Source organism: Mustelus asterias, chromosome 19 (genome assembly GCF_964213995.1).
Source record: "Mustelus asterias chromosome 19, sMusAst1.hap1.1, whole genome shotgun sequence".
NCBI classification, from domain to species: Eukaryota; Metazoa; Chordata; class Chondrichthyes; order Carcharhiniformes; family Triakidae; genus Mustelus; species Mustelus asterias.
Window position 1 is genome coordinate 67,266,993 of NC_135819.1, and position 13,524 is coordinate 67,280,516.

The following is a 13,524-nucleotide window of genomic DNA, read 5'->3' on the forward strand; positions in this document are numbered from 1 at the left end:
AGGCAGTAACTAGTGGGGTGCCACAGATTGGTGCTGGGACCCCAGCTATTCCCAATATATTAATTTAGATGAGGGAACAAAATGTAACATCTCAAAGTTCTCAGATGATACCAAGTTGGGTGGGAGGGTGAACTGTGACAAGGATGCAGAGATCTTTCAGAATGATCTGGACAGGTTGAGTGAGTGGGCTAATCAATGGCAGATGCAGTATAATTTGGATAAGTGAGGTTATTCACTTTGGAAGCAAAAACAAGGCAGATTACTACCTGAATAGAAATTGGGAGAGGAATGTGCAGTGGGACCCGGGTGTCCTTGTGCACAAGTCACTGAAGGTATGCATGCAGGTGCAACAGGCATTAAAGGTGGCGAATGGTATGTTAGCCTTCATTGTGAGAGGTTTCAAATACAGGAGCAGGGATGTGTTGCAATTATATAGGGCCTTGGTGAGGCCACAGCTAGAATATTGTGTGCAGTTTTGGTCTCTTTTTTTTTGAGGAAAGATGTTCTTGCTCTCGGGAGTGCAGTGAAGGTTTACCATGGATGACGGACTGATTTGAGGAGAGATTGACTAGGTTAGGGCTGTTTTTGCTGGAGTTCAGATGAATGAGGGGGGATCTCATCGAGACTTAGAAAAATTCTAGGATGAGACAGGGTAGATGCAGGGAGGATGTTCCTGATGGTGGGTGTGTCCAGAATCAGGGGTCACAGTTTGAGGATTCAGGGTAGACCATTTAGGACAGAGGTGAGGAGACATTTCTTCACCCAAAGTGGTGAGCCTGTGGAATTCATTACCACAGGAAGTAGGCCCTATATAATTGCAACAACACATCCCTGCTCCTGTACTTGAAACTTCTTGCAATGAAGGTCAACATACAATTTGTTGCCTTTACTGCCTGCTGCACCTGCATGCTTATCTTCAACTGGTGCACAGAGCCAACTGCACACTCTCCCCTCCCAATTTAGCCATTTGGGTAGTAATCTGCCACCTTGTTTTTGCTTCAAGTGAATAACCTAATTTATCCAAATTAAACTGCATCTGCCATTGATTTGTTCACTCACCCAACCTGTCCACATTATGCTGAAGGATCTCCACATCACAGTTCACCCACCCAAGCAACTTTAATGTATTCAAGGCAGCTGGATATAGCACTTGGGCCAAATGAGATCAAAGGTTATGGGGAGAAAGCAGGATTAGGCTATTGAGTTGGACAATCAGCCATGAATGGTGGAGTAGGCTTGAAGGGCCAAATGGCCTTCTATCTTTGTTTCTATTTTAAAATTCTGGAGGATGCATGCAAAACTAGCCAACTTCATGTTCTAGAAAACTGAAGCCTGTTGTATTTATTGCTTGAAAACAAAGGTTCAACATGATCCTGAATAATTCATCTTAAAGCTGTTTAAACAGTAGTACATTTATTAGACTTGAGTTAAAACACATGGTACCCTCATTCCTCTTGAACATCAAGGTAGAAAATGTAGGAAACCCAACATGCACACCTGACCAACTTTTCCTATTATTTACACTTCATACTCCAGCATAGGTCTGAGAACAAGGCAAGCAAAATAGACAGATTTATTGTATCTGAACTGAGTCCAGCAGAAAAATTAAAAATAAATACAGTTGGCATGAGAATAGACCAGCATATTTCAAATGGTTGCTGTTCCACATCACTTGTGGGAAGCCTTAAGGTCCAAACTGAGCTAACTTTCCATTTGCATTTGCAAACAAAATGTATGGATTACTTGGTTTGATAAATCCAACTATCTTGACGTGGGACAAAAGGGTCAAGTTGCTATGTTAAACTTTCTCTCCCTACAGGTGTTCCTATTGGATTTCATGTCCTCCTAATAGTTTATTCTTCAGGAGTAAACCTTGAGCAGATTGGCAGATCATTGTTGTCTGAATTTGAAGTTTGACATGCTTTTATGTTGACCATGGGTCTATTGGGTTCTTTCTTCCCAGGACTGTTTCCAAATATAAACCTTAACCATGCCCCTCCTGTAAGTTGACAGTGGCAATAGAAACTGCAGCTCCCATTATGTGTATTGCATGAATTTCATTGTGACTTTCCTCATGTTTTGAAAGAACCCTCACTTTCCAAACATGCATTAGCACTACTGAGACAGTCAGGTTCTGACTTGGGTATACAGAAATAGTGATGCTGTCAAGTCTTAACAAATGTGGGGCCTGGTTTATCCCTTTAACATGAATTTAGGTGCAAGGGTTGGTCAGGATGTTATGGACATTTGTTTAGAATTCCTACAATGCAAGGAAGGAGGCCATTCAGCCCATTGAGTCTGCACTGACAATCCCACCTAGGCCCCATCTCTAACCCCACATTTACCCTGCTAATCTGTCTCACCTAAGGGGTAATTTAGCACAGCCAATGCACCTAACTTGCATATCTTTAGACTCAGGAAACCCGAGCACCTGGAGGAAACCCATGCAGACATGGAGAATGTGCAAACTCCATCCAGTGACCCAAGCCAGGAATCAAACCCAGGTCCCTAGTGCTGTGAGGCAGTAGTGCTAATCACTGCCATCCCATTAAATTAGCTTTAATTTACATTATGGAGTATACCATTGCCTTGAGCTTGTTTCAATGTGTAATTGTGTCCCCTTGTCCTAGCTCTCACCAGTAGGAAAGCTTTCTGGTATCATTGTCTTTGGCTCCACTACCACTATAGCATAGTCATTAGTATCCTATCAACCTGTTCTTGGTGAAAGACATCCCCCACCCACAGTTTGAGAAAATGGAAGAAAACTATTCACCTGAAACTTTGCCAAGGCAACATGGGCCTGTTTTACATTTAGCCAGGAAGTTATTTTGTCAGAGCTGCTGATTCCTTTGGAACCCAATAGCAGTTCGTAGTCACCTCATTTATGTAAAAGCAGCAGTCAAATGAAAGATGTCAGCTGTAGACAATTGAGGCAACTTTAGAATTGGCAATGAATTGAACAGATGCAGTAAAGACTGAAAATTATTGACACACCCCAGGACCTGATGGACTTTATTCTAGGGGCACATGAAAGTGCATTGGTTTTAATTTTCCAAGTTGGCAGATTGGAAAATATCAACTGTAGCTCTTTTCAAGAAAGGAGACAAAGCTGGACATGTATTAAACTCATCAGGAAAATGCTGGAATCTATTAAAGGTTAAATGGGATAATTTCAATGCAATCGGGGCAAGTGAAATTGATTAAACTGTGTTGGTAAAAGGATGATTCCTTAAGAGGCCACAAAGGTTAATCTGTAAAACAGCTTACCAAGAATGGAGGATTGGTAGAGAAACAAGGCATAAATTGGTCAGTTTCAGATTGGCAAGATGTAATGGCATATCACATGGTAGGAGTATTGGGGCCTCAATTATTTACATCAATGACTTGGTTTCAGCCTCTTCTAGACATCAGTAGGAAAAAAAGTTGTGAACAAGGAATCTGCATTGGGAAGTAGATGGGTTGAGTAGACTGAAATTTGGCAGATGGAATACAATGTAGATAAAAGCAAGAAGAATAGAGAAAGTTACACTTAAGTAGAAAGATTGTAAAACAAAGATGGGATGAATCTCGAGCCATTCAGTAAGTGATTAGGAAAGTAAATTGAAGGTTGTCATTTATATTCCATTCCCCTTGCAATAAAAGCAGGGATGTTTTTCTACGGTTGTGTAGATCCTTGGTGAGACCAGTTAGAGAATGGACAGTTGTCATCTTTAAGGACATAACTGCCTTACAGAAAAGGCTCACTTAGCTGATTCCTGGGATGAAGGGGTTATTTAATGAAAGGTTGGACAGGTTCAGCCTACATCCATTGAGGTGATAGGTTGGATACTGAAAGGATATTTTGCCTTGTGGTAAAGATTAGAACTAAGGAACAGTTTAAAAAGGGTCTTCCATTTAAGAGACACCCTCTAAGGGCCCTCTCCTCAGCTCTAAAGCTTTTGGAATTTCTGCTTCCCAGAAAGCAAAACTGTCATTGGGTCAAGTTGAGTCAAAGGTCATAGGGATAGACAGAAAAATGGAGCTGTCACAATCAGATCAGCCATGATCTCAAATGGTGGAGCAAGCTGAAGGGTAAAATAGCCTAATTCATATGTTCACAAACTCAACTTTATTACTAAATGCACACACTAATAACATGCAGCCCTCAGAGCAACTTTCAGCAGTGTCTCCTAAAGTTGGAGTTTGATTAAATTTTAAAATTCAAAAAGCAATAACTAAATGGAAGTGAGCAGTGACATGAGGGAGAACTTTAGTGTCCCAGTCACTAAAGGAGCGTTGCTACAATGTCCTTCAGTCATCTCTGCCACCAGTAATTTACTCCCATCAAACATGACCACCTTTCCAAGAACAGGCTGCACTGGTTTGTTTGAGCTTTGGCTAGTGCCTCACTGATTTTCCTCAATGTACTGTTTGTCAGTGCTTTTTATTTTGCACAGTAATTTATGCAGTCCTAGTGCCACTACCCCCACCTCCCCTCATTAGGCAGGTTCAAACTCAGCATACCAGGCAATACAAAGTACTGCAGATGTAGAAACACAAAGGCCAGGTAGTATCTGGAGAGAGAAACAGCATTAACATTTCAGGACAATGAATTAGAAAGTCAGCCACAAAACTTATTTCAGTTTTGCCACTGATATTTTCTGAGTGTTTATATACAAGTTAATTGAGCTGATGGTTCCCAGGATGGCACAGAGACAACAGGGTGCAAGGGAAAACATGTTTTTACATTTCTGATCATTAACAGGGTACAATCCCCCCCACTCCATTCCCTAAAGTGCACATTGACATCAGGCTGTAATGAAACAGTTGCTGGTACTCTGCACAGTGCATCAAAATAAATAAACTGTTTGCTAACTCATCCTCCTACGTCAGTTCCAGTGCCTTGGGGTTTTTCACTAACTTCTTTGCAGTGTTAATGTAAACCTACTTGGGACACAAAAATTAGGTGCCACACATTTAGGCACACCCTATACAAGTACATAACTTTTGCCTTCAGCATATCTGGTAGAAGGATCATTCAGAGTTCCTGCTCCCAATTGTAGATAATGTAGCTGAAATGCAAACTGCCACTTAAGGGATGATAAATGGTTACTGAGGTAGGTCTGGAACGAATACCCCAAAAGCTCCACATCTGGTGGCAAGGAACAGGGGAGAAATCACTTACCACATAACTGAACTCTAGCCAATAGCTGGATTGTAGATACAGAAGCTGGTCATAAACTCATGATGAACAATTCAACAAATTCATTCATGCTTTTATTAACAATTTTACAAAAGGTGGGGAGAAAAAAATCTTGCAATGATTTAAAAATCAAATCCAGACAATTGATAAAATTAAAAAAAAGACGAACCCACCTTTACTTTGATCTCATCTAGTTTTGCAAACCATCAGTTTGACTCTAACAAGAGTTTACAATTCTGAAGATTCATTAATACAGGCCTCTGTTCAAATGCCAATTTCTACAAGAGCAGAACAGAAATAGATTCAAATCTTGCCTACCCCATTCACCCAGAGAGAACAGCAGGTTCACCATGAACCATCCTGACATACACATTAAGAACCAGAATGGTGTTAATCCATTCAACACCATGACAACTGAGTCGTTGGTCAGATTCCTCATGTAAGCACTTGGTGATGTATTAAACAGTTTTCATTGAAGATTTGGGTTGCAACTGTTGCTAACCAATTTATTAACTGCAATCTGATTGCCTGCAAGAGCCCAGTTGCACACAAAACATACACTATGCTCCACATTGCTGCTAGTGGTTTGTATAGAGTGGAAATGTTCCAACCCAAGTCCAGAGATGAAGTTAACAATTCCTAGCCAGCCATTACAGATCAGATTTATTATAAACTCTCAATATTATGCTACATCTATTACAGATGATGCCTCATGAGGGTAGGTGCTCCTCTATGGGTACCCTTAACAGCAGCTCCAGTTCACAACACTTAGATCATATTAAGTTGTCACATTCTTTCCAGATGAGACGAGGAGACTGGTTAATCATAGTATCAAAACAAAGCAAGCCAAAGCTACAGTTTAAATTAAAACACAGTTTGTGGGGGGGGGGGGGGGGGGGGGGAGAGAGAGGTGGATATATTGGCAGTTATCTGGAGTGTGAGGGTAATGAGCTGTTGAAAGACAGGAACATCTGCCATATTAGAAATCTGCTCAATGCCAAAAAAGATAGTTGACAATTTTAAAATGAATAATGGCACAGTGCAAGTGGAGAAGAACAGACTTAGGAAAAGGAAAGAGCGAGCAAGCAAAAAATGGGAGTGCAAGGAAGGGATGGAGAAGGGAAAGCGCCATGCTTGAGGGCCAAGAGGGGAGGTCAAGTTGACCCGAGTAAGATGTATTTACATTGTAAATGCAAGGAGAAAAAGGTGAAAAATGCAAGAGGAATTTTTCCCCACTTTCTCAGCCTGCTCAGGTGCAACTGTATTTCTCAACTGTCAGCAACCCTCCCCTCAAACAGGTCCTGGCCCAGGTTTAAACTCCAGAATTACAAATCAGGAACATCTGACCATTGGTTAACGATCTAGTTTTGAGGAGTGGGAGCACAATGAAAGGAGAGGGAACCCCAGGCACCCTTCAAATGGTGCAGTCCATTGACAATTTCATTGTTATCACAGCTGTGAAAACAGCAAAAATATCAGAGATTCTCCTCCCTCTGTCAAATCAAGAATCAGTGAAAGTAAATGATCCAATGTGGAAAGTGACTGATTGCTGCTCATACTGGCATGTTCACTGTCTAAAATGCTACAAATTCATTTGCCCACGACACAATGTGATGCTGTCAGCATGATTTAGCAAGACACTAGGTTACTTAATTGGTCAGCCAAAGATGTGATGTGTACTGACACTGACCCAAGCCCCATTATAATTGACAGGTTAGCTCAGACCTATGGGTGGTGTGGGGAATCAAGGCACCCTAAACCAAGGCAGTAAGATGAATGCAAACATCTGAAATGTTTCTTTCCTTTCACAAACACATGAACAATTATAGCTTTATAAAAAACTTCACACATACACAACAGTAAATTGAATCCAAATCAGCATGGCTGAAACACACAACTGACAGTTAGCAGAATCAGGACGGACTCATTGCGTGTGTGAAAAGTACTCACGGTGATTAAAACAGCGTTTTAAGGCAACCACTTGCTGGGTTTTTGGCTCTTGATGGGAGGAAGATTTAAATGGGGTGGGAAGGGGAAGGAGAAGCAGATGCCACAACCAAGAGGAAAAAAACCTCAAAAATGCTTCAAATTTGAAACCAAAAAACAGGAAATATTGGACATGCAGGTCTAACAGCAATATGAAGGAAGTTTTTTTTTTAAAAAGGCTACTGTTTCAGATGAAACCATCAGCCCTGCCTAAATGTTGCGTTTCATGGAAGGAATTGGCTTGTAGGGAGGCAAAATGATTAAATATCGCATGTAAATTGCGATTCAAAAAGAATTGGCCAAAAAAATGTTGAGGCTTGCAGGTATTGGGGGATGATGGCACAGAGACTGGAAACAGCCTCTCAGACTGACCTGTTTCTCAGAACCAGAATAGTCCCAGAGTGAGGGACAAGCATTTAAAAACAATATCACAAGGCTCCACTTGCTTTGTGAGGAGGGGCTGTGATGGTGGGGGGGGGGGGGCGTGTGCGTGATGTGGAAGGGGGGGGGGGGGGGAGGAGAGAAGAACCAGTCCATATCACTTGATGCGATCAATAGGATGTCTTTAAAAAAAGTAGCTGAGACATCCAACACTTATGGCAGATAAGGCCTTGAGGAGTATTCTTTCCAGCAGCTTCCTCCAACACTGCCCATCACCCATATTGCAGAATCCATGTCTCTCTCTACCTCCTTCCCTCTGGCAGTCATTTCAGCCTCTCCACGAGTCCTTGTGTGAGTCCAAGATTGAGCAGCTGAGTGGTAGAGAACTGTGTTAGGTGTGGAAGACTCTTCAGCAGTCTCTCCCAACAAAGTTCAAACAGGCTGGGTACCACCAACCAGATTTTGTACAGCGAATCAGTCCGCTTGTTTTCATGGATGTTGACCACTCCACCATGTACATACATACAGCCAGCCTGAAATACACAATGAACAATTAGCAGGGACCCTCAGCTTGTACAGAACTGCTACCATAAGAAATGTCTTGCAATGCCAACACTGGCATGAGAGAGAAGCTGTCAGCATAGGAAATTGTCATTCAGTACTCGTTTAATGGTCAGGAAAATAAATTTGCCTCAGAATTAACCTTTAATATTGGGTTGCCTTATAAGATACTACACCTGAGGCAGACTACCTGAAACAATGAAGAGAGAAATTCTGGAATCATTGGAGGGGCTTTTTGGGGAGAAGGGGAGTGAGAGACCATACACTGCTATGAAAAGGTGATCTGTGGTGCCCACTGACTTGTGGCACATTTAAAAGAAGAACAAAGAACAATACAGCACAGGAACAGGCCCTTCGGCCCTCCAAGCCCGTGCCGCTCCCTGGTCCAAACTAGACCATTCTTTTGTATCCCTCCATTCCCACTCCGTTCATATGGCTGTCTAGATAAGTCTTAAACGTTCCCAGTGTGTCCACCTCCACCACCTTGCCTGGCAGCGCATTCCAGGCCCCCACCACCCTCTGTGTAAAATACGTCCTTCTGATATCTGTGTTAAACCTCCCCCCCTTCACCTTGAACCTATGACCCCCCTCGTGAACGTCACCACCGACCTGGGGAAAAGCTTCCCACCGTTCACCCTATCTATGCCTTTCATAATTTTATACACCTCTATTAAGTCTCCCCTCATCCTCCGTCTTTCCAGGGAGAACAACCCCAGTTTACCCAATCTCTCCTCATAACTAAGCCCCTCCATACCAGGCAACATCCTGGTAAACCTCCTCTGTACTTTCTCCAAAGCCTCCACGTCCAAGGATTTGCAAGGATCTGCTACAGGGCTGTTGTGATTTACAACTCTTTTGAAATGACCTGGCGATAGGTGCTGGGGGAATGGTTGCTGACATTTGTGCAATTACCTAGACTGCACAGGAGAAGGAACCTCTGATGGGGAAGGGGTGGTGGAAATAGGCCACACTTTGGTAGATGGCCTTTAACTTAGGAAAGTGCAGTGGACAGGATTGATAACCAAGTGGATTTACACAGTAGAGTCATAAACACAATTTAAATCCGGTCAGAAAAAGGAATCCTTCATTGTTCACTGCTCTTTACAGGTTCATGACCAATGCTGAGCAGCAACAAAGCAAACGGGTTGCATAAACAGAACAATTAACAAAGCACTCAAACCCTAGATTAGAACTAATGGAACTCAATTAGGTTGGCAGTAAGTTAAAAGGGGGAAAAAATTCCCAATTTTCATTGAGCATCAGCAATTCCTACTGGATATTGAGAGGGAGAGGTGTTGGACAAAGACAGACTCAAGTTTAGGAGGGACAGTGACTGCAGATTACAAATAGACTAGAATAGGAAATGTTACTCTGAACTACTCACTGGGGTTACAGCTGCACAGTGGAAGTAAGCTGGCTCTGGCATTTCTGCAGGCAATTTAGTCCATTGGAAAGTTTGTAGATTGAGCTTCCAGAGGTCCCCAAGTATTACCTCACCATTATATCCACCACACACATATACATCTGCAAAAAGATTTGGAAATTGCCGTTTTCAGCAGGTGCAAAACAATATATTTAGAGATTTTAATGTATTAATATGTCCCAAAACGCTTCACAGGAATGTTATAAAACAAAATTTAACAGAGCCACAGGAGATATTAGGATAGCAGTGCTGCGATTGGGTAATGAACTTGGTGATAGTTAAGGCACTGACAGCAGAGTTTTGGGTGATCAAGTTTAGGGAGGGAAGAATATGGGAGACCAGCCAGGATTACGTTGGAATGGTCGAGTCTGGAGATAAAGACAAGAGAGAGTTTCAGCAGCTGGTGAGCTGAGACAGTGAGGAAGTCAGACAATGTTAGAGGGAAAAATGGAGGGTCTTAGTGATGGCACAAATGGGAGGTCACAAGATCAAATGTGACACCAAGACTGAAAAAACTGGTTAATTTCACTGTTGCCAGAGAGGAGATGGAATTTTGGGGACAGGATGGGGGTCACTGAAAACAATTGAACTCGAGGAAGTTTCTGCTTATTCTATACTGGATGTTGCACAAGCAGTCTGATGATTAGTTAGAACAAGAACCTCAGTAATTCAACACCTCCATATCAAACGACAAAGTAAAAGAATTTGTATTTATATAGCAACTTTCATAATCTCAGGATGTGCCAAAGACCTTCATGTCTAATAAAATACTTTAATATAGAAATTTGTGTACAAGCTCCCGCAAACAGAAATATAATAAATAGCTATTTTAGTGATATTTACTGAGGGATAAATATTGGCCAGGACATCTGGGAACGTTCCCCCCCCCCAACCCCACCAGATCTTTTACATCCAGCTGAGGGGACAGACTGGGATCTCATTCGAAAGGTAGAACCTCAAGACAGTGCAACCATCCCTCCATACTCAAAACTAGATTTCATGCTCAAGTCTCCAGAGCAGCATTTAAACCTTGACCTTCTGACTCAGAAGTGAAATGGCACCCTGAGTCACAAGACAGCACGAAGGAGGCAAAAGGGAGCTTTCATTCAAAGAAACAAAAGTTTTAGGTGACTGGTGCAGTGAAAAACTGAATGGCAATGAAACTGCCCAATGGGGATTATTTATCTTGAATTCTCAAAGTTCAGGATGAGAGAAAACAGCTGAACATCAGTGTTTCCCTTTACAGGAGAAACATTTTCTGAACATATTGAAACAATACCAGACACAATGGTGGGTACAAGATTTAGAAGCAAACTATTTACAGCTCTGGTGCCAAGCTAAACATTCTTGCCAAAAGCCCCCACTTACCATGCCCTATTTGTACACAGCTATGACATCTTCTGGCTGCAGGAAAACCTATAAGAAAACAAGCCCCAGTTAAGAACATAGACACTAAATGATCAGGGGGAGATAGCTTGCAGGGTGGCATTAGAAATAAGCTTCAACTGAGCTCACAAATGGAAAATTCATATAGTTTTCAATCACGCTGTAAAGCTAATCTCCTGGACAAATTTGCACCATTAAAGGACATGTCACCTCCTCATCACGTCTCCCAACTGAAACTTCATTTTTGCAACCTCTTAGAACCTTTTAACCCCTCCTGCAACCTTTGGTCTCTGTCTTGACCTTTTGAGCAGCTCCCCAGAAACTCCTTATTGGCTTCAAAGCCTGCAGCTACCTCACTAGTAAGCTCTGGTCCTTCCCTCCTTATTGGATCAAGTGATGATGAACCAGAACAAATAAGAGAAATAAATGTCGGGAACATTTTGGCAATAGTGACCATAATGTAATATGTTGCAAGGTAACAACACAGAACATTAATATGGCAAAGATTAGGTTAATAGGAGAGAAAAGCAGATTTTGGGCCATTGAAATTAGGGCATGGGAAAATAAAATGGTCAATACAACGATGTAGAATTGAAATGAAAACATTTAAAAAGGAGTGCTTAGAGTCCAGGAAAATATTCAGCTAAGAGGACAAAAATGGGGGAAAAAAAAGGTTAAGGAGAGAGGTATAAAGTACATGGGCAGGATGAGATAGCATGAAAGGCGAATAAGAGGAAATTCAAAGTGGTCAAAAAAAATTAGGAAGGCAAAAATGAATTATGAAATCAATAAATAAAATTAAATAGTAACATATTCCACAGACACAAACGAGAAAGAAAGTCAGGTTGGAAATACAGCCATTGAGGGATTGCACAGGATAAAACCACAGGCAGAAATTGCAAACATCAGAAATGCTAAATAATGACTTTGCTTCAGTATTTATCAGGGAGATGGATTGGGTAGACATGTTGCATTTGAGAGAAATATTAAATACAGTAATCAGACTTGGAGGATAAAGCTAACACTAATTGGGAGTGGGGGAATATTCAGTATGGAGGCTTGTCACAAGTTACCATAAGACATTAATAAACTTGCAGAATGAGCATATTTGAAAATTAATTTCAACACCGATAAATGGCGTTGCAAAAATAAGGTCACTTATTATCTGAAAAATAAGCAGCTAATGGGTGAAGAAAAGGGATCCGGAGAATACAAATATGCAAACTAATTTAAAAGTAGCAACATACATTAATAAAAAAACAAGCAGTAGGACTTATTCTTACAAGGATAAAATAGAAAGTAAATGAGTCATGCTGAACATGCACTGAATTGTGGTTAGATCACAATGGAAGCACTGTATGCAGTTCTGGTCACCAAATTTTAAAAAGGATATAGGGGAACTAGAGGGGGTGTAAAAGGATTTAAGATGATACCAGAAATGCAAATTTACACCCATCAGTAAGACAAACGTGACAAAAGGATTCTACTCTGGATTGCAAACCAAGGCATTCATTGATTGTGACTGGAGGACCATCAACTTGGTGAAAGACACTCTTTGGTCTGGTTGGAACCTTTGGCCTTTTAGTGCAATGGGTAACACTAAAGTCCAGGACAACGGTTGCACTAAAGTAGCTGCCACAAAGGCGTAATGGGGAAAGGCACTGTCTCAGGCCCTTGAACCATAGGACACAGATTGGCTAGAAATTGTGAAAAACCCTTCAGGTTATGTATTTGAAATTAATGAACATTGTAAATAGACTAATTGCAATGAGAAATATACAGCATTGGATGAAACAGATTCATTTTGATTTTTTAAACTTTGAATTATCATGTAATATACTTGTATAATTTTATGAAATAATTTTTCCTTTTAGAAACAGCAGCTGAGTGCTGTAACTGAGTGTTTTCACTTGTGGGAAGATCAAAACTAACTATCTTCAATACAAGATTGTTACTTTAAAACAAAATTAGAGAATTTAGAATAAACTTATTTACCCAGAGTGATGGGAATGTGGAACTCAATACCAGAGAGCATTGGAGATGAATAGCATAGCTGGCATTCAAGGGGAGGCTGTACAAGGATGAGGAAGAAGGAAAGGTGGCTCAAATGGAGCATATACAACTGGTTTCTGTGCTGTATATTCTATGTAATGCCCCTCAAAGCCAATCTTTCCAACCAAGCCTCTGGTCGGGTCTCAACTGTTCCTTTGGAAGAAAATGGACTAGTGGCAGGCAGCATGTTTTTGTACGGGGAAGGTCATGTCTCACCAACTTGATTGAGTTTTTTTTGAAGAGGTGACAAAGATAATTGACGAGGGAAGGGCTGTGGATGTAGTTTATATGGACTTCAGTCTGCCATGTGGGACCTTGTCAAATGCCTGACTAGTATAAAAACTAAAATCACATGGGATTCAGGGTGAGCTGACTAGATGGATACAGAACTGCCTTGGTCATAGAAGACAGTAGCGGTGGAAAGGTGTTTTTCAGAATGGAGATCTGTAGCTAGTGGTGTTCTGCACGAATCCGTGTTGGGATTCTTGTTTGTAATATATATCAACGATTTGGAGGAAAATGTAGGGGGTCTGATTAGTAAGTTTGCGGATGA

The 13,524-nt window shown here is 41.3% G+C and overlaps 1 protein-coding gene across 3 annotated transcripts in view; it reads right to left on the bottom strand.

The window, feature by feature from the left end:
* Positions 1 to 7,000: 7,000 nt before the first annotated feature.
* The window catches only part of klhdc10 (kelch domain containing 10), a 43,070-nt gene continuing 36,546 nt past the window's right edge, over positions 7,001 to 13,524 (bottom strand). Inside the window, exons 7-9 of one of the 3 annotated variants that reach the window (XM_078235797.1) lie at positions 10,902 to 10,949; positions 9,495 to 9,634; positions 7,001 to 8,082 (exon numbers count right to left, since the gene is read on the bottom strand). In XM_078235797.1, the coding sequence (XP_078091923.1) occupies positions 7,873 to 8,082; positions 9,495 to 9,634; positions 10,902 to 10,949 (398 nt within the window). In that variant the 3' untranslated portion in view covers positions 7,001 to 7,872. The remainder of the gene's footprint in view (positions 8,083 to 9,494; positions 9,635 to 10,901; positions 10,950 to 13,524) is intronic. The other 2 variants (XM_078235795.1, XM_078235796.1) reach the window with 2 other exon arrangements.